The sequence below is a fragment of the Anthonomus grandis genome, chromosome 5 (genome assembly GCF_022605725.1).
Source record: "Anthonomus grandis grandis chromosome 5, icAntGran1.3, whole genome shotgun sequence".
In the NCBI taxonomy this organism is placed as follows: domain Eukaryota; kingdom Metazoa; phylum Arthropoda; class Insecta; order Coleoptera; family Curculionidae; genus Anthonomus; species Anthonomus grandis.
In genome coordinates, this window is record NC_065550.1 from 5018668 (window position 1) to 5040062 (window position 21395).

General features: G+C 33.5%; 2 protein-coding genes across 2 annotated transcripts in view; one reads left to right on the forward strand and one right to left on the reverse strand.

The window, feature by feature from the left end:
* LOC126736893 (UTP--glucose-1-phosphate uridylyltransferase) overlaps window positions 1-4820 on the reverse strand; it is a 75278-nt gene extending 70458 nt beyond the window's left edge. The window contains exon 1 of the mRNA XM_050441514.1: window positions 4658-4820. Within this exon, the coding sequence (XP_050297471.1) occupies window positions 4658-4681 (24 nt within the window). The 5' untranslated portion in view covers window positions 4682-4820. The remainder of the gene's footprint in view (window positions 1-4657) is intronic.
* Window positions 4271-19977, forward strand: LOC126736906 (riboflavin kinase). Its single transcript, XM_050441537.1, has 3 exons — window positions 4271-4692; window positions 19326-19525; window positions 19578-19977. The coding sequence occupies exons 2-3, from the start codon at window positions 19381-19383 to the stop codon at window positions 19883-19885; spliced, it is 453 nt and encodes a 150-aa protein (XP_050297494.1). The 5' UTR covers window positions 4271-4692; window positions 19326-19380; the 3' UTR covers window positions 19886-19977.
* The last annotated feature ends 1418 nt before the right edge of the window (window positions 19978-21395 follow it).

The window sequence follows — 21395 nt, forward strand, 5'->3', positions numbered from 1 at the left end:
AAAGCTTGGAAGATTATCTGCTTGGAGGGATTCTGGGGATGCACCAGTTTTGCGTAATAGTCTTTTTGATTCCGACTTTTTAATAGCCCTACAAGTAGTTAACCAGGTCTTTAGTTTTGGTTTGCCACTTTGTCGGGTTCTGTAAAAAGTGGATATTGATTTAAAAGAGGCTGTAATGGTGACTGAAAATGTAATTTTATGCTTAAGGAAGCTGCGACTAGATGCTGACAAACAATTTGAAGGGCTTTTTAATAAAGCAGTGGTAAATTTTGTATCCTTTTTTTTTGCTATTATGCCTCTCACAAAAATCTTGTTTTAATTTGAGATTATTTCACTTTTGTATTTATTTTTTAGGAAGTGGCGTCGAGTGTGGGCGCCGAAATTAAAGTAAAATGAATAACGCACAAACAAAAAAATGGAGCAAATCCCAATATCAATCCAAATGCCGAAAATTACGCGGTCGACTATTTTAGAACTACTATGTATTTGCCATTCTTGGAGTTTTTCATTAGCCAGCTGGAAGAAAGATTTACGTCTTATAAAGAAATTTTCCAGGGATTTATGTGCCTATTATCACTTTTATCTGTTGGAGAATCAACTGATTCAAGCAATAAGTTTAACAATTTGCTTCATTAATATTTACCTGATGTTCCAAAAATTATCACAAAATCTGAAATAAAACTGTGGCATGAGCATTTAAACAATTTCCCATGAATAAAAAACAAACGCCAAGCATTAGCTTGTTTGGAAGTTTGTAGTCAGCATGCCTATCCCAATGTACACAAACTTCTAAAAATTTTTTTGTACATTGCCAGTGTCAACTTTGACGCCAGAACGTACATTTTCCACGTTAAAACGGATAAAAACGTATTTGAGGAATACTACCACCCAAAAGCGGCTTAATGGATTGGCCATGCTATCAATTCATCGAGAAGAAGTAATATCTGTTGATGAAATTATTGATGATCTCGCTCTGAAGCCACGGCGTTTAGATTTTGTTTTGTAATTTCAAATTTAACGTAAAATAAATAAATTATTTTTATTCGTTTTTTTTTTATATCCCCCCCAAGCCCAAACTCTGGGTACGCCACTGATCTAAGATACCCCTTTTTGTCTGCTGTTTTATAATGACTTGATGAGATACGCCTAAACAGTTTGCTTGCATAACCCAGGCAATAAATTATATTGAGTTACGCCCTTTTGAGAGCAGCTAGAAAACACCAAATTTGTCAACCTCCGGGCGAAATCCAAAAAAAATTAAATTATGAGTTACGCCCCTTTGTATGCAAGGGGACGATATAGTTATGTGACTCACAAGCCACATCGTCAATCATCAACCCTTAGACCCTTAGATAAGATATGCTAAGGACTTAATGTGTTTACTTGTTTACATATTTATATTATAATTAATATTTAAGTAGAACCTAAGACCCTTTACCGTCACTTGCTAATTGATATTCGTACTGTACGTAGTCACTTTAGTATAAGTCGTATTTTGTACTCGATTGTTAAATAAATAGTTTTTTTTACAATTATTAACTTTCGAGTTATTTAATTATATTATAAAAAAGGTTAAATCTAGCCAAAAATATAAATAACCTTTAGTGTGTTTAGAGTTTAGTGATATTTTATTTTTGCAATTACATAAATAAATTTTGTATTTAGTATAGGTATTTTTTTGTTTAGTATAAGGTTTTAAAAATAATTTTTTTACGTTTTTATTTGTTTTTACCTATTTGTTTTATCCTGGAAAAATTTGGCCAAGACTTGTTAAATAGTTTCCAAAAAAAATTATCTTTATGTTAAGTTTTCTAAGTTGTGTTTTATTATCTATAATATTCTCATGCTTTTTATGCCAAAGTGTGGCATAATTAAGGCGTGACACCCCAAAAAAAAATTTCCTGCGCCGCTATTTATTTTCCCCTCAAAGGCACTATCCACCTCACGCTTTTCAATTTTTAAAATCTGGCAACCCTACATTATGTCCTAAAAATTTCAAGTCGTTTAAAGGCTTTAAATTTGAGTTCTCGCAGGAGAAAGGAATTTCACACGTTTTTTTACGAATTTTTGACTTTAACTACAGTGGCCCAGAAAAGTCATGGTACAATAGAGAATTACAATACAAATTTTATTTATAATTTTTTTATGAAATAAAAATCAATTTTTACTTTTATGTATTTATTTTTTCTAATGCCCTACATCATAACATAAACCTATTTCCATAATATATCTAATTTACAATAAATAAAAAAATAAAATAAAATTTCTTACAAAAATTTAATCCACAAAAGTCAAGGTACATTTCAGACTATGGGCTAATAAAGTTCTGTCAATAACGCGTGGGAAAACCCTTCAGTTTAATAACCTCTTTTAAGCGATTCGGCATTGAATGAACTAGTTTTTTCGTCACATCGTTGGATATTTTTGGCCACTCTTCTAAAATTACCTGTTTTAAGTCTGATTTATTATGAATCACATGTTGCCGAATTTTTCTCCCCAAAACATCCCATAAATGTTCTATAGGATTAAGATCGGGACTTTGGGGAGGAGTTTCCAGCAGATGGGGAGTATTAAAAACCAACCACTGACGTACTGTATAAGCTTTGTGCTTAGGGTCGTTATCCTGTTGAAAGTAATAGTTCTCATGCAACCCTAATTTTTCAGCACTGGCCCGTAAATTTTCTTTTAAAATATTTAAGTATACTTTTTGATCCATTGTTTCGTCGATAAAAACAATATTTCCTACACCTGAAGTTGCCATGCAACCCCAAACCATTACTCCACCTCCTCCATGTTTCACTGTTTTGATTGTATTTTTCGGATTAAGAGCTTCACCGGGTTTCCTCCACACCTTGACACGACCATCGGACCCAAAAATGTTAAATTTACTTTCATCTGACCAGATAACTTTATCCCAGAAATCAAGTTCAATAGACTTGTACTTTTCAGCGAATTCCAGTCTCTTTTTTCTATTAATATCGCTAACATGGGGCTTCTTACGTGCACTACAGGATTTGTATCCACCCTGGTTAAGTTTCCGGCGAACAGTTTCTTCATGAACAGATACTCCAAACATTTCTCTTAACTCTGATGATATTTGTATGGCACTTTTCTTTGGGTCCTTCTTAATTTCATTTAATATGTACCGGGATTCGCGCTCTGACAGCTTCCGAGGACGTCCTGTTCGCGTTTTATTTTCAATTCTGTTTTCATTTTGAAAACGATTTACTACTTTTTGTATAGTGGACCTGCTTCTTTTAATCACTTCTGCAATTTTGGTGTATGATTTTCCCTCTCTATGCAAATTAATAATAATTTTCTGCTCACTGACACTTAATTCGGTTCTTCCCATGATTATCACTGTATTTACCAGTCAAAGTTAAGAAGAAATATTCTAGTGAATACTGAAAACGAATGCCAGAATAGTATTAGAGGAATGTTCTTATTAGCAAATAACAAAATAACAATAAATTTAAAAGATACTTGCATATTTTGATTTACACAAATTAAGAGTACCTTGACTTTTGTGGATTAAATTTTTATAGAAAATTTTATTTTATTTTTTTGTTTATTGTGTGTTAGATATATTATGCAAATAGGTTTATGTTATGATGTTGGGCATTGGAAAAAATAAATACATAAAAGTAAAAATTGATTTTTATTTCATATAAAAATTATAAATAAAATTTATTTATAAATTGTCTATTGTACCATCACTTTTGTGGTCCACTGTAGGTACCGCGCCCTTTGTGGGTACCGAAAAAAAATCGCTTACGGATCCATAATTGTCAATGTATTAATAGCTGACATTCCAAATTTCGTCGTTTCGCTACCCATACAGCCATAGATATTAATTCTTATTTGCCAAAAAATACCATTTTTGGCAAACCTGGACTGCCAATTCAATTAATTAATAAAAATCAAAAAATTTATAAATATTTATTAGGTTCGTGGGTGTTCCACTTAAATTAACGTAATTGTCATCTATTCCGGAATAACCGGAAATTTCAAAACTATAAAAATATTTATTTGACTATCCTAATAACCCTGGCACGTTACGAAATTTTCAATATTTTCCTATTCATATTTTTCCTATAATCATAATCCATCGAAGCAGTTCTCGGTGGAAAATCTTGTCTATTAGGGGAAAATAACCAACAAAAAAATTATAGTAAAAATAAGTTTTTAAACGATAAGGGCGACATATGACAGATATCAGCTGTTTAGGAAACAAATTTCTTTCGAATCCGTATATTCATTGCACTGATAATACAGATGTTAGTTAAGTGATTTTCCTCCTAATATTCAGAATAATTTTTTGTCTACGGTTCTACTACACATAGACATTAAACAAACTAAAAACTACCCGGTAAATTAAGAGAAAAATTATCTTGATTCGATAAGTACCGACATTTATGAACTAAATCCCACCAATTAAAATTTATTTAATTTAGAATAAGCAGCAAATGTAGAAGTGTATAGCAATCATAAAAGACGTCGCCGCGCTTTTATATTCAATAATTTTTTCAGTCACAAATCATCATTTATAGTGTAAAGGTCGTTTCTAGGACACGGGCGGCAGTGTTTTGTAAATAAGACATTAACCTTTAACTCGCCATAGATAGTGTTAATAGTATTTACGTAAATCTAAACTTACTTTATCACCGCCGATTTCCAGCATTTTTAAAACCGGTGAGTATTGCTGCCACTATTAACACGACGCCTATTACGCGATTTTTTGTTGTTTCTTTTGCACGGAATTCGGATGATAACAAGTCTGATGACGGTGTCGCGAGGTGCGGATTGCGCAGGACTTGGCGTCCGCTGGGTTTACACATTTAAGTTTGTAGTACGGGAGCTTATGTACGAAAATGCAAAATTATGCAAGTTGCAATACTGCCGTGCTAAGAAAGAAGAGCATAAGTACCATTTTGCTACTTTTGAGAAAAACGCATAAGTCTTTCGTTTTATGGCAAATTCTACGGTTTTTTTTTGCCTACTGAATTCCTTGCATGTGTTTAACTATATCTTTAAAATATTATCTCTAAATATGTAAAAGTTCTTTCAAAAATAAGAAAAAACAAAAGCATAAGGGTATCTAATTTTTATTTTATGCCAACATCCCTAGAAAGAAAAGCATATATCGCCTAATCGGTACATATGCTTTTCTTGGTAAGTATTATAAACCCATACAGATTACAACGTACATAGTAAAATAGGCTTAAGCTCTATTTGATTTTAATTGCATTGTATGATTTGAAAGAAGCCTAAATAATAAAAAAAGTATATTTTTTTACTAATTTATGAGGAAAAATACATATAGAGATTAGTACAGTAAATTTATTACTTAAAAACATAAGATTTATTCTCTTAAAATATTTGCTTAACTTAATTTTAAATTAAAATGCCTTAGAGTCTAATTAAATGTTAAAATTTGGGTTTTATTTGGAACAGCTTTTATTCATCATTTTCGTCATTATCAACAGGAATATTTTGATTATTTTGGTTAACTGGCAGTTCCTTCCAAAAATTTTGTTTATGTTCTGGCAGTAATTTAAGTAATTTATTATTAATAGTATTTTTTCTATCAGATATGCCTTTATTTTGATCCAAAGGTTCTGGTTTTTTTAGTTGAGAATTTCCTTTTAAAAATTTTTTTGGTAAAAACTCAAAAATGTCTTCTGTCCCATTTATTTCTTTTTTAAAATATAAGCTTTTTGATCCACGTTTAACTGATATTGCTTTAAAATCTCGTATCGATACCGACTTGGACTTAATTTGGTAAGTAGAGCTTAGCGATGGCCAGTGACAGAAATCGTCTTTCTTCATCTCTTTTACGATTGGTTTAACAGAACTGCAGTTTTGAACTACATCGCAAAAATCTTGAAAATCATAAACTCGACCTTGCTTTCGAAGCTGCTTTTCCACAAGGTGATGAAAGGAATCAGCTGCCATAAACGTGTGTCCAGGTTCAAAATAACAAAATGTTATAGTATTTGCACATATTTCATTTGAGTTTATAATGTAAATTAAAAAGCTGAACAAGCAATAGTTTTTGTTTTGTGCGGTGCAGTTGTCCGCCCAAAACACTATATTTTCATAGTCCCTCGCATAAGTGGTTAAAAAATTGTGGTATGTGCTAGTGATATCTTCTTTTTTTCTTCCAGTCACTCCCTCATGCCAAATTGCAGCAAATGGCGGTCTTTTTTTGTTAAATTTCCCCAAAGGAACGAAACTTTCATTGAATGCAATTATTCGGGGAGTGAATATAACCTCTTTAAACGCCTCCAAACGAGGCAACATAATAACTTTTTGTAAGTCCACACTTACATGTAAGTCATTAGATGAATTAAGTTTTTCGCCGGCCCTGTATTTTTGTCGAGCATTATTAGCCCTTTTTAAATGGATTTTATGGTTAGAACATTCACCACATTCATCGGTCTCATTTTCCGAATGAGAGACTTCATGAAGTTTGTGAGCTTCACACTTCTCACATTCTTCATGCCCTAGTTTTGTGAATGCTATATTAAGGTCATTCACAACTACTTTACGGTAAGATTCATAGCTGCAGGACGAATGACCATAAGTTTGTAAAAAGTTTGTATGCATACCTGTTATTGTCAAATCACTAGGCAAATATAGCTTTTTGGGGGCATGCTCTCTTCGATAATGCGATATTGTAGGGCAAAATGACATTACATGTAAATTTATATTCTCTGTATTTACTTTTTTTAATTGGTTATTATGTTTTCCCCTTTTGTCTTTTGAAGGTGTTATATTTTTTAATAGAGAACCATTATTTTTTTTATAGCCAAGTGTACCAGCAAAAAATTCTTTACATACTTTAACTCGTTCATTATTTGATGTCTTTAAAAAGTAATAAATGGTTTTATTTCTTTTAAAGGTACTGTGGTTTTTTGTTTTACGTATTTTAACTAAACTTTCTTCGCACATATTTGATATAAATGTTTTTCTTGACTCATAATTTAAAGCCCAAAATTTTTTATTTATTTCCAATCTTCTTTCGATTATAATTTTTTCCTTACACTTATTTTGGCAATTGCAAGGTGGCCGTACAACGTAAGATTGAATTTTTTTCGCTTTTCTAATCTTGTTACGTTCTTCTTTGGAATGAACATATCTTTTTTTTTTCTCATACCAGCAACCGCAGCAAAGTAATCTTCTTCTGACGATACCTCACTTTCAGATAAATCGATATTATTCTCGACATTTTCCTCTGGGGTTCTAACATTGTCTTTATTACTTATAATATTGGGATCGGCGTTTTCGATATTTTCGTTTAAGTCTGATCTTTCAAAAACAGATAAATTAATGTCTTGTACACTCACATTCAGTACATCCGATGTCAAGAACTCATTAAAGCTGTTATCACTATCATCAGTGGTGTTGGTGTGGACAATATTTGGGCTTGAAGTTTTCAAAGACAGCGCCATAATGTTTCGCGATTGCATACTGGATGTTGATGGAATATTCTGCAACAAAATTTTCACAAATGATAATATGTGGTACTTACGTACTATCGGAGACTTAAGTCATGTCCCTACACATCACCTTACAGGTTATATGGATAACTGCAAAACACGACAACTTAGCGCTTAGGAAAATTGTCAAATGAAAATGTCAATATGGAAAGGACCATTCCTGTTGATAGTATTAAGGCATGCTTAGCAAGAATGCCAACTGTAAGACACAGCATAGGGACATGACTTTTAAGTCTCCTATAGTACATGTTTTACATAACAAGGAGTTATGAAATTCAAGTAGGTATCTCTTAGAATAAAGTCTATACAAAATAAAATCCATTTAGTCAAATGTCGTGTTTTTCCCGGAAATCTCGGATATTAGTTTCGAATACTTATAAATCGAGGATATATTTTAGGTATTCGGGATTTTATTACTTTTTAAAACGTTAGGTATTTTCTTCCAAAAGTTCAAAACGCACAATTTTGCCTCCATTTAATCGGCCCTGTAACTCTTGCGGTTTTCGAGATCCCGTATGTAAACACCCTCCCCGAATTTGAGACACCTTGTATAGTTAAAATTAGTAGCTGCACTAAAAATTTTTCGGTAAAACATGATAAGAACCTATGTCTTAATACCAACTTTTAGTCCCATAATTATGATAAAAGCATGAAATATTTTTAATTGCAATCATTTGATTTGTAATCACTTAAAAAAAAATAATAAAAACATTAATACTACTTACCATTTTACGTTCCATCACAATTGCATAAACAACAAAAAAACACCAACAAAATGAGAAACCAGAGCAAAACAAATTAAAGCCACCTACACGAACGTCCGTCGTCTCTTACCAATTATTAATTTGCGACTAACGCTTATTCAACAAATTATGTGGGCCTGTAAATACATATAAAGAAAAGCATATGCGGCTATAGCTGGCACAAGAAGCACACACGTTCAAATGGTTTGAGCTAATTCCATAAAAAGAACAGCATAAGTGCCCATGTTCATGGTTACTTATGCCATTCTTTTTATGTATTAGGAACAAAGTTGGTCTTTATGCTTTTCTTTTTATGTTTTTGAATAAAAATATTTAATGGAGTATGCACTTGTGCTTTTTTTAATTAAAAAAAAATCGTTTAAAAAATTTTTTTTTGCCAATTTTTTTTTTTATATGATCAGTCAATCCCAAAAGATTCCAAAAATGCAAAAAACGGAAATTTGAAAAAAATCGACTTATGCTCTTCTTTCTTAGCACGGAAGAATAAATAAATAAATTAGGATTTATTTGCTGGCTTAAAACTAATTTAAACAAATTCCGATGATTATCGAATATTAATTAGTAGCTAGTAAATAATAATAATAATTGACAGTTTATATTTCCTCATAAGATATTACATATGCTCACTCATAGGTATAAATAAGTTTGTGCGAGTTAGAAGATAATAAAAAGCTCAAATGAATAACGTTGTATAATGATTTATTAGCCGAGTATTATAAGAACTGTTACAAAGAAATTAAGATGTTATTTCAACCTTATAAACTTACAGACTAAATACGAACGAAAAACCACATAATCCATATAGTGTTATACAATTATAAAAGAAGTGCTTATGCTGCGGTATCTCGATAAAAGTCCCCGAACCCAAAAATGTGTTCTTAATGGTTCTATTTTGAGATCCGGATGCCGCCATGAAGACTGTTTATTTAAGCTAGATAAAAATAATTATTGTTGAATATTAGATTCGAACATCCCCTTGCAACTAAAATTATTTTTTAGTTAGTCAAACAGACCCCCTCTATTACTTAAGTATTCTAACTTAACCCTATTCAGAGGCTTAGTCAACATGTCAGCTATCATGTTTTCAGTTGGACAATACCTGAAAGTAACAACGTTATTCTCATATAATTCCTTGACAAAATGGTACTTTGTATCAATGTGTTTCGTCCGATTGCAAAATTTGTGATTTGCTAAAAGTTTTAAGCAGCTTTGATTATCTTTATATATAACAACTTTTGGCTCAAAATTCACAAATATCTTTATTACTCCTTTCAACCAAATTGCTTCCTGACATCCTTTAGCCAATGCTCTGTTTTCTGCATCCCCAATTAATAGCTGAACCACGTAGCATAAATATATACCCGCTATTTGATTTTCTATCTTTTTTGTCTTCTGCCCAGTCAGCGTCTGCGTAGCCATATAATGTACTATCTGTTCCTTGTTGTCCTAGAACAAGCTTTTTATATTTACTTTTCTTTAAATATCTTAATACTCTTTTTGCTTCATTCCAGTCTACTTCTTTTGGATTTTTATTTTGTTGGCTTAATATGGTGACACTGGCAAATATATCCGGTCTTGTATTTACTGCAATATATAATAAACCACCAATTAGTTGTTGGTATATTTCACTGTTCTTCATAGGCTTTTCTCTGCTAAGCTTATAATATCCAACATCTATAAGATTCTTTGGCATCTTTCATCATAAACTTACCCAAGAATTTGTCTATATAACTGGCCTGATTTAAACTAAATATTCCTTGCTCGTTTCTTTTAATCTGCATGCCTAAATAATTTTTCAGCAATCCTAAACTCGTTATTTCAAAATTACATTTAAGTGTTTCTTGAAACGTATCAATTACTCGAGTACCTTTTGCTGGTATTAAAATATCATCCACGTATATTATTACGTAAATCCTTTCATTATTTATTTCCTTAATGTATAAACATGAATCAATATTGCTCTTACAAAATTTTTCTTTTGTCAAAACATCATCAAGTTTCTGGTTCCAAATCCTAGCAGATTGTTTTAGACTGTTTTAGATTGTTTTAGACTGTTTTTGCGTCTAGATGCTTTACTATGAAATTTTGACTCCATGACTCCGTTAATAAAATTCGAAGAGTAGCCTGCCGTACAACTGGAGCAAACACTTCATCGTAATCTACGCCGAATTTTTGGCTAAAACCCCTTGCTACCAGTCGTGCCTTGTATTTCTTCGAGTTCTGATCCTCACCGGTTTTTAACTTGAATACCCTTTGGAAGACACTATATTCTTTCCCTTCGGTGCTTGTATTAAATCCCAAGTTTTATTATTTTTTAATGACGTGATCTCTTCTTCCATAGCTTGCTTCCATTTTTCACTATCACTGCTTTTAAGTGCTTCTTTAAAGGTTTTAGGTTCTACTTCTTGGAGTACTGTTAACTTTGCTATGTAGCGCTCAGGTGGAACACCTTTATTTACTCTGCTGGATTTACGGTCACCTAAATTCTCTTTATCCGTATCTTCATCTAATTGATAGCCTGCATCACTGTCATGGGATTGTTCTGAACTTAAACTGTCATACGTATCAGATGTCTCCGTAGAATTTTCTATATCCTCTGTGTTTTCAAAATCTACTACCTCTTTTTCTTCTACTGTTTCTGTGTCCTCCTGTTCCATCGTAAATTCGACGGATACTTCTTCACTTTTCTCTTTTCAGAAAACACTACACTACGGCTAATTGTAATATGTATTTACGTTTAACAACCCATATGCTTTAGATTCCTGAGAATAACCTACAAATATAAATAACTCAGCTTTTTGATCAAATTTATTTTTACATCTTTCCTTTGGGATGTGACTATACACTTTAGATCCAAATATTTGCAAAGTCGCCACATCTGGTTTTACTTTATGCCATAACTCAAACCGTTGATTGAAGATGCGAGATGTATTTCCCTTTTCAATCAACGCTCAAACGGTGTTTTTTCTTTTGACTTCGTAGGTAGGCGATTTTGCAAATAGTTGACTGTCACTATTGCTTCTCCCCAATATTTCTTGGGTAAATCCGCATCGATGAGCATGCACCTAGCCATCTCGACTAGCGACCTATTTTTTCTCTCTGCAACCCCATTTTCTTCTGGAGAGTACCCCGCTGTATATTGAATTTTTATACCTTTACCCTTTAAAAATTCCCTTAAATTATTATTAAGGTACTCGCCACCCCTGTCTGACCTAATTACTTTCGGAACCCTGCCTAACTGATTACTCGTAAATTCTATTACATTTTACAGTTTCATTTTTATGATTTATTAAATATATAGTTGTATACCTTGAAAAATCATCAATTAGTGTTGAAATGTATCTTTACCCCCTAGAGTAACAGTCTTCATGGGACCGCAAACATCTGTATGTATTAAGTCAAGAATATTAAATGCATTGCTTTGAGAAAATTTCACCGGGAAATTTCGAAAATTTCTTACGAATAATTTTACATTTTACACAGCAGTCACAAGTTTCCCTAATCCTACAATCCTTAATATTAATCCCGATTGCCATTTTCCTTTCCATTAAGTGTTTAACTGCATCCATGTCCCTGTGTCCAAACCGTCGATGCCATGTATGCTGACAATCACTGGAATGCTCAAAAACACTCAAGTGCATGGTCCACAGTCGAAAGTTTGTATTTAGTCGGGTGATGGCATCGCACTTGCGATCACTTTTCCGCGTAAAGCGATTTTGCACTCATTTTTATCGAGCTGCACATCATATCCCGCACTTGTTAGCTTTTTCACAGATAGTAAATTTGAATCTAATCGCGGCACAAAACAATATCGATTTTTAAATTTTTCACTCCCGCACCAGTCGCACACTTAATGAGTCCTGTTACTATACCGTGAACCTCGAAGTGCCGCCCTTTCTCCGCTAATCTCACAACGCCCTTTCTGCTACCGTCAAATTGGGTATAAAATCCTTTGTAGTTAACCATGTGTTTAACTGGTTTGTATAGTTACCATTTGTTTCCTCCTGAAGCTCCCTGACGCCTCTACTCATCGATTAATTTACTCTTTACGAATTCCAGTGTAAACTCATTCGACGACTTACTTTCCAGCCCTGTAATTAAAAAACTGTACGAGCCTGGAAGACTTCTCAGCAAAATTCCTGCTGCGAACCTGTCCTTAATTTCTTCCCCTAAGGCGGCCAATTTATTCAACAACTCTAGGAATAAACTGATATGTGCTTCCATATCACCATTCTCCTCCAGCGACAACCTACATATTCGTTTTAGTAGGAAAACCATGCTAGATAAACTTGATTTCTGGTGATATTCCTTTAGTGCTTCCCACGCATCACATGCATATTCTTTATTTCTGATATGCACTAATTGACTAACGTCGACAAGTAAGGCTATAGTTGACAAAGCCTTATCATTTTGTTTTTTCCAGGTAGTGTCGAGCCTTCTTCTGCTGGTAATACACTCGAAACTACTCCCCATAAGTCAGCATTGATAAGAAATATTTTTTCTAAATAACTCCATGACTGATAGTTCTGACCATTTAATTTTTCGACTTTATACTTTGCACTTTCCGCCATTATTCCGGCTTTCCACAAAACACGAATACTACTCGCGATTGTACACTTTTTATTATCTTTATACAGGTGAGCTAACGCGACGTACCTGGGCCCATAACCTGTTCGAGTTAGAAGATAATAAAAGGCACAAATGAATAACGTTGTATAATGATTTATTAACCGAGTATTATAAGAACTGTTACAAAGAAATTAAGATGTTATTTCAACCTTATAAACTTACAGACTAAATACGAACGAAAAACCACATAATCCATATAGTGTTATACAATTATAAAAGAAGTGCTTATGCTGCGGTATCTCGATAAAAGTCCCCGAACCCAAAAATTTGTTCTTAATGGTTATATTTTGAGATCCCGAAGACTGTTTATTTAAGCTAGATAAAAATAATTATTGTTGAATATTAGATTCGAACAAAGTTTTCAATATAAATATAAATACAAAGAAAAAAAAACCATCAGTGTGTATTAATTCAGCATGTAACTGTAAAGAGGAAATAAAGCTCATGTTTCAGCTACCCTCAGAAGAAGGAGCTGCTAGGACCTTGGATATCACACTTATAATTTAGAAAAAAAAAATCGCGAACCGCATTATAAACTGTACGAATAGCATTCATACCTTACATACATAACTAACCGAAAAGAAAAAAATCTAAATTATATCATAGCTTACTTATTATTTACTAATAGGAGACAGGAAAGGAGGAACCAGGGAGACAGGTATATTGACTATATTTCTGTTGTAGACTCTTATAGTAGAAAAAAATATACATATAAAAATGTATATTTCCAACCGCGCGCCAGATACAAACACGCAGTGCTGACACAAAAGAGAGCAAAACCAGGGCGACTGATTTACCAGAGATGTCAGTATTAAAAAGAAATAACATAAATTGTTTCAATGCATTAAATATTATTTTGTTTAGATGAAAAAACCATTTTTATTGATTTTTTAAAAGCCGATATAGACTTGCCTAATTTTGTGTTTATTAATTTTGGACACAATATTGTAAGAAAATGACTTTTTAAACATTTCTTTCTTAGGTAAAGGTATATATAAAGATCATGTCTGCAAATATTTATATTGTGAACGTCAGTACGATATCTGAGCTTATTATAGAGATGTGGTGGTGCTTTAAAATTCATTATTTTATAAAAAAAACCTATGAAGTGCAACTCTCGGCGATTTAACATATTAAGCCATTTAAGATCAACTAATTTATGTGATACCCTTTCCCTACGTCTAAAGCACAAATAAACCCTATGCACGAGTTCTGTAATTTTTGAATTAGCACAGTCTAAAAATGATCCATATACTGTATCTGCATAATTAAAATAGGATAGAATTAATGAGTCGCATAAAATTTTGTTTATTTCTTTTGACAAATAAGATCTATGCTTGTAAAGTTTTTTAGCATTGAAAATCCTTTCTTAAGACAACTTGTAATGTGTCTGTGAACTTTAGCCTGATGTCTATCATTAGGCCTAGATTTTTAGTTGAGACATGAAAAGGGATAACTTCTCCATTAAGAATTAGTTGGACATGATCCAAAACCGCTCTTCTGTTATTATCGCTACAAAATAACATTGCCACGCTCTTGCTTGGATTTAATTTAAGAGAATGATCTGTCGAAACTCTATTTACTAGAGCAAGGTCAGCATTCAAATAAAAATTAGCTCTTTCAACATTACTAGCATTAAATGACAAATATAATTGTGTGTCGTCCGCGTAGAGGTGGTATTTACAGAATTGCAATTTATCTATGAAAGCCGACGTAAAAATGCTATACAACAAAGGACCCACAATGCTACCTTGAGGGACGCCAGACCTTACTATTGCCGCCCTAGACTTATCTTCTCCAATTAAATCTCGTTGTGTTCTATCACTTAACAAAGATAAAATTAATTTAGTAGCTGTAGCACTAAAACCAAAATAATGTAAATTTAATCAAAAGTTCGTGATTTAGCATATCAAATGCTTTAGAGTAATCAAGTAGTATTAAAATCATTGCATCATCCTTGTCCAAACTGGCGATAACCTCATCGGTGACGTCAGTAAGAGCGGTAACACAGCTAAATCCCTTTCGAAAAAGACTGTTTCTGTAATATAATATTCTTATCAGTAACATAGGCGGTAATTTGTTTTTCCATAACTTTTTTCAAGATTTTTGAAAGGGCTGGAAAATTGAAATTGATCTAAGTTTGCCATAATTTAAGGGATTATTATTTTTAGGAAGTGGAAAAATAAAAGCAGACTTTCAAGATTTTGGAAAGTAGGAGTTTAACAAACAACTATTTATAATATGGGTTATAAATAGACAAAAAAGAATTATTAATGTTGTGTTTAAATTATCAGGCCCAAACGCCCTAGATTTAAGTTTAATGATTAAATTTGATACTAAATTTTCATCGACTGGTGTAAAAGAAAATAATGGTGGAAACTTCTGATTAGATTTTTAGAAACTGAAGGCTTGGTTTGTCGGAGGAGTAATATTAGAAGTTAAATGACTGAACCAGTCTTTAAGTTCATCGACTTTTTTTAGATCTGCGGGAATTTGTTTAAATTTGTAATTTATTATATTCAACTTATAAAGCTCCTTCCATTTGTCTCAAGTAGTGCAGTTTTGAAATTTGTTATTTAAATAAGCCTTTTTTTCATTACGTATGGCAGTGGTGGTAAAATTTGTTATCTTGCTTATAATAGTTCCAATGTTCCAAATTTCTTGTTTTTCGAAAGCGCATCAAAGCCCGATTTCTGTGTTGCTTCTTTATTTTTATATTATCAGTAATCCAAGGACAGTATTTTAAACAAGTTTTAACAGTAAGAGGTACGTGAATATCTAGTATATTAAGCATATGATTAGTGAGGATAAAAACTTTTTCATCAATATTTTCAGTACCATAAATTTGATTTACCAGGGTGCACTTTCTAGATCAATCTGAAAATTATCAAAGTTAATTCGTGTTAAGGTCTATACGTATTGTTTTCGTTATTTAATTTATTTAGTTATAGATTACAGTATGTTAAGAAATGATCCGATATATGTATATTCATAATATCCGAATTATAGCATATTAGATCGAGGAGAGTTAACGAACTATTAGAGACTCTCGTTGGTTCAGAAATATACTGTTTAAATCAAAAGTATCAAGAATCCCATTATGACCCAACCTATCCCTACTCGACTCCAACTTAAGCATATCTACGTTAAACGTTACGCATGTACTCTAGTGTGTCGATCTTGCCTTACAAAGTTGTAGTTTTAATTAGTTTTAATTAATTAGTAATTAATTATTAGTTACCTAACATAATATCTAAGTACCTAATTCTAGGAACAAAATCAATATTATGTCCCAAACCACAAACGTTTGGACATAAACTTTAGAACCGATCAACATACATTTTTTTCTTTATAGTAACTTAATTTCAATTTATCGTTTACAGTATCAAGCCATTCCTATAGTAATTCAAGTTCTTTATTTAAAATCTTACACCCTCACAAATTGAAAAAAGAAAATGAAAATAGACTTGTTCACATATTTAAAAAAAATATGAACTTAAATCTTTAACGATACTTTTCGTTATATGTAATTTAATTTAAGTTCAATTTGTGAGCGTGTGAGATAGTATTTTCTAAATTGATCTTTACTATAAGTGACGTAATACCCAATAAAATAAGTAACTCATAACATAAATGACAAATAATAGAGTTCACAATACACTCCCTTGTGGCACACCCCACACAGACTCCCTGGGAGATGACACATTATGTTTATATATTTAAAAAATTCTGTATCCAGACTGGGACATTTCCTTTTACACCAGACAAAGTTTTTATACAAGTATATCCCCTGTTAATAGTCTCGAATACACGTTTTGGGTCTACAAATACATTTAAAGTTATTTTTTCACCACTCCACTTAGAACACATACAGGGTGACAATTAACAAATTTAATATTAGAGACGAAAAACTGAATAAAAAAACGCTGAAAACAGTTTCTATAAAACGAAGGGGGAACAAAAACAAGCATATTATCCCATCCTTATCTGCAACTCCTTGAACAGAGTGAGATACACCCCTAAAAATCTTAAATAGAAAGCGGAGTCGAGTAATACATTATCTTGAAGCTCTTGAAAAATGATTTCCAATGATGCTATAGAAAGTCTTCTAGAAGAAGAAATTTTTATTATTATTTAATTAAATATTGATAATGCTTTTTGTTATTTTGAAGTCAATAATAAAGCCTTCTCTTCAAATTCTTCACGTACATTTACAAATGTTTTTCTGTATACAGCACGGCATTCCTAAACTATTCTATGCTGGAGTTGATCTAGTGACTCAGATGGCGTTTTGAAAACCACAAATTTTAGGTAACCCCACAAAAAGAAGTCAAGAGGTGTTAGGTCCAGGGATCTAGGTGGCCATTCAATCTTCCAATTTACTGGTTAAGATAATGATCAGCCAACCATTGCCTAACAGAAACTATATAATGAGGAGGTGCTCCATTCTGTTGAAATTATAGTAAGCGTTCTTCTAAAGATAAATTTCTGTGTATGTCCCTCTGATTTTCTAACTCCCGTACTATTAGTAGTTCGATAGACCTTTGTAGCATTTCGCATAGACGTTTTTATGAGCTCCTCGCCTTTTCTATCCGGCATTTGATTGGTACGTTTGAAGATCAGTCTTCACATAACCATGTCCCCGGATAGTTACACTTTTTTAGTTGTTCTATGTCTTCACTATCGTATAAGAGTTTCGCATTCTGGAACTTATCTAATTTGCGGGTGATTACTAGAAATGTTATCTTTTTTATGTTGATGTTAATTCCCATAAGTTAGCCATGCATTCCAACTATATCCAGAAGCCTTTGGAGGTTATTCGTATTATCTGCTATCAGGACTGTGTCATCTGCATATCCTATATTGTTGATCCATCTACCATTGTTACTTTGATGTCTAATTGTTGTCCTTCGAGAGCTTCTTGGAAGATGTTTTTAGAGTAAATGTTAAACAGGGGTGGGGAGGAACATCTCTGTCTTATACCTGTGAGGCTTTTCTGTGCCTTTGTAACTTCGTTGCTGTAAATCTAACTGCAGCTAATTGGTTCAGTACAAGTTTTCACAACAGCATAAGACTTTTTGTTCTATGTCAAATCGCCTCAGCATTTGAATCAGATTATGATGTTGCACTTTATCAAATGCTTTTTCATACTCTATAAAACATATCACTACATATTTTCTCTGATCGTAGGAATTCTTAATCAACACTTGAGTTGCCACCAGTGCACTCTTAATACGCATATATATAACGCATCTCGTATCAAGACCTCTTCTAAGTCTGAATTGAAAACATTCAACAGCGCTTTCGAATTTTGAGAATCACGCTGATCAATCTATGATCTTCACATCTTGTTGCGTTGTTTGTTTATGGGAATGGGATAAAAAGATGTAAGCCATGTGATTCGGAATTTCTGTGTTGTAAATTTGGCTGAAAAGCCTTTATAGCTTGTTAATACTTTCGTTTTCTAGTAACTTGAGTAAATCAACAGGCGCTAAATCTGGTCCAACCGTCTTCTTCAAGCTTTTTATAGTGCTCTCTTCTGTTGCAATTGACGGTGGAGATTGCTAATATATTGTTCCCAAGTAGTTTTTCTCTGTGCGCTGTCTTGTGCCATTTATCCTTGTTCATTTTGTATGTTAGAGAAAGTCTGTTTCCTATATACTCCAGCTGTTTCTTTTATTTCCTTGTGCAGATTATACTCATCGTGTTTTTGCAAATGTTCCATTTCTACGCACTATTCCTTTACCAAGTTATTTTTTGTAGTTTTGCCTGTTCTTCTTTAAAATGAGCCCAGTTCAAGGTTAGTGTGTTAAGAACTCTTGATGCAAGAGCACTTCTCGTGGAAAATGTCGAAACAATTTCCTGCCAAGGTACGAAGGAAAAACTCCAGTTGTGATGACCTATGAGATAAAAACGGCCTATAGGATGAAGTTATGAAGCCTATAAATGTGTACAAGTGGTCTTCTAAGCTTAAGAAAATTGGATATATTTTTTTTTGACAATTTAAACCATTTTATGGATGAGGCGTTTAAAACCACTCCGCATATTTCACTGACCTGGCCCTCTTAGATTTCCACCTCTTCATTTCCATGAAGATGCTCATAGGTGGATAGAGGTTCTCAACAGACGAGGAAGTGAAAGTATTGGGAGAAAGGGTTGGCTGGAGACTTCTTTAAGACAGGCATTAAAAAATTAAATCCCCAATCACCGTTCATCGAGAAAAATAGTCTATGTCGAAAAATAACTTCTTCGTTTTTTTTTTATTTTTCTGGAGCCAGAAAAATTTAGTAGACTTACTTCTTGACGAATGGTTAACTAACCTGTAAGTAATTTGACATTTAGGCGTGGCTAAATTAAAGCGGTAAAATTAATTTGTATTTTGTAAGGAATAGTAAACGCTGGTTTTAAACGAAAATTTTTAATTTTTTAGCCAAAAACTATATTAACTACCCGTAGTTAACTGCATTTATAAATAATATCTTACTATGTCTACTGTCATCCGAAGTCTTCCTTATTTCACCAAGGGCGTTGTAATTAAAGGCTTTGGCCGGGGATCAAAAGAACTAGGATGTCCCACTGCCAATTTCCCAGAAGAAATTGTGAATAAACTTCCCGAAGACTTAACGCCTGGTAAGGATTTAAATTGTTTTCAATTATTTTAAACGATAATTTTTTTTTAAAGGAGTTTACTATGGTTTTGCTCAAATCGACGCAGGTGAGATCTATAAAATGGTTATGAGCATCGGGTGGAACCCATTTTATAATAACACGAAGAAATCTATGGAAACCCACCTGATCCACAAGTTCGAGAAAGATTTTTATGGACAAGAATTGCGAGTGGCCATATTAGGCTACCTACGGCCGGAGAAAAATTTTTCTTCATTGGACGAGCTGGTTAAGGCCATCGATGAGGACATAGAAAAAGCCAAATTCGAATTAGACAAACCGGAGCTGCAAACAATAAAAAATAATTCTTTTTTTGCCAGATAAGGATTGCACGTGTGAATTTTGTTATCTTAACAGTATTGTTTTACTGGCGGCTTTGTTAAGATAATAAACTTAAATAAACGTACTTAATAATATGTAATTAAATTTTTTGTTTTTCGTCTGGTTATGTAGGTGAGAATCTAATATATTTGCATAAAATTACGCTAAAAAAAATGTTCTCTTAACTATACATTTTTAAGGGAAAATAATCATCTTAAAAAATATAATTGTTTTCAAATTTTAATAAAGCTCCACCTTTCTCCCTAGTAAGAAAATGCAAATGCAAACGATTATAAACCTATTACAAATTGTAGTCTTTTTAGTAGCTTAGTGGTTGTTTGCTTGCTTGTTATGCACTGTATTTCTTCCGGGCTAGCATCATATGGCTCTTGCTGGTCTTTTGAGATCGTACTGTCGAGATTTGGCGCCATCTTTTTATAATTCTGGGTCGCATCTAGGTGCTCGGATTTTTGACTGCTCGGAACATAGGAATCGACTGAACGGGATAAGTTACTTAACTGACTGACTCTTATTTATATGTAATATACATATATACAGGTTAATCCTAAGATTCATTAAATGGATATTTTCATAAATAAATTAAGATAGTGACATAATACAAAAATTGTGAGGAAATGCATGTATGTTAGTTGGCCTCCACTGGTTTGATGCTCTGCATGAGCATTTGGAATTGCTGCTGCATAGAAGCAAAGAATGCTTGCAGCATGGCATTCGGGTCTGTATCGGGCGGTGGTGGGGCGGTAGCTGCTGCTGGATGCTGAGGTGTGATGGATGCCCTAGGTGAGTGGGCGATTCCGTCTGGCAGCTTTGGTCTTTAGGATCTGTTTTGGGTTCCTGGGGCATCCCAGGTAATTCGCTGTGTGCGGTCCTCCGCAATTTGCGTATGTGGCTGGCTGGTCCCTTGGTTTTGTGCATTCAGTGGTTGCGTGAAGTTGGCCACACTTTACGCATTTGTATGCCACCGTCCACCTAGTCTGGGCGTGTCCATGGAGTTGGCACCTGTGGCACTGGATCATCCTGGAGTTATTTCGCTGGGCTTCCACCCTGATCTTAATGCCAAGAAGGTGTAGATGCCTGTTTAGACTGTTGTGCCCGGTTAGGATTCCCACCCAAGTCTTTGATACTTTGTCGGGTCTTTTCCTTGGCCAGTCTACATCCTTCTATCCTTCTCCAATTCTTCCTTGTTTTTTTCCCAGGCCTAATTATTAAGTGCCTGGGAGATTTGTTTTTTGCTAATACCGAGACAACGTTCGGGGCCTACAAAGGGGTTAACGCAACCTTGTCTTGCCAGTTCGTCGGCCCGCTCGTTGCCTTCGACACCTTGGTGTCCTGGGACCCACCTCAGTCTCACTTCCCTGTGTGCTGCAAGCCTTTCCAATGCGTCTCTGCATTCCTGGACTAGTGCTGAGCTAGCCCTGGGTTTCTTAATCGCCTTAAGGGCAGCTTGACTATCGGAGTAGATGCAAATTCCCCCGTTACCTTCCAATGCCTC

Coding starts and splice junctions, on each gene's coding strand:
- LOC126736906 (XM_050441537.1), top strand. CDS start 19,381: ATGTCTACTGTCATCCGAAGTCTTCCTTATTTCACCAAGGGCGTTGTA. Junction 19,526..19,577: donor TCCCGAAGACTTAACGCCTG/GTAAGGATTTAA, acceptor TTTTTTTTAAAG/GAGTTTACTATGGTTTTGCT.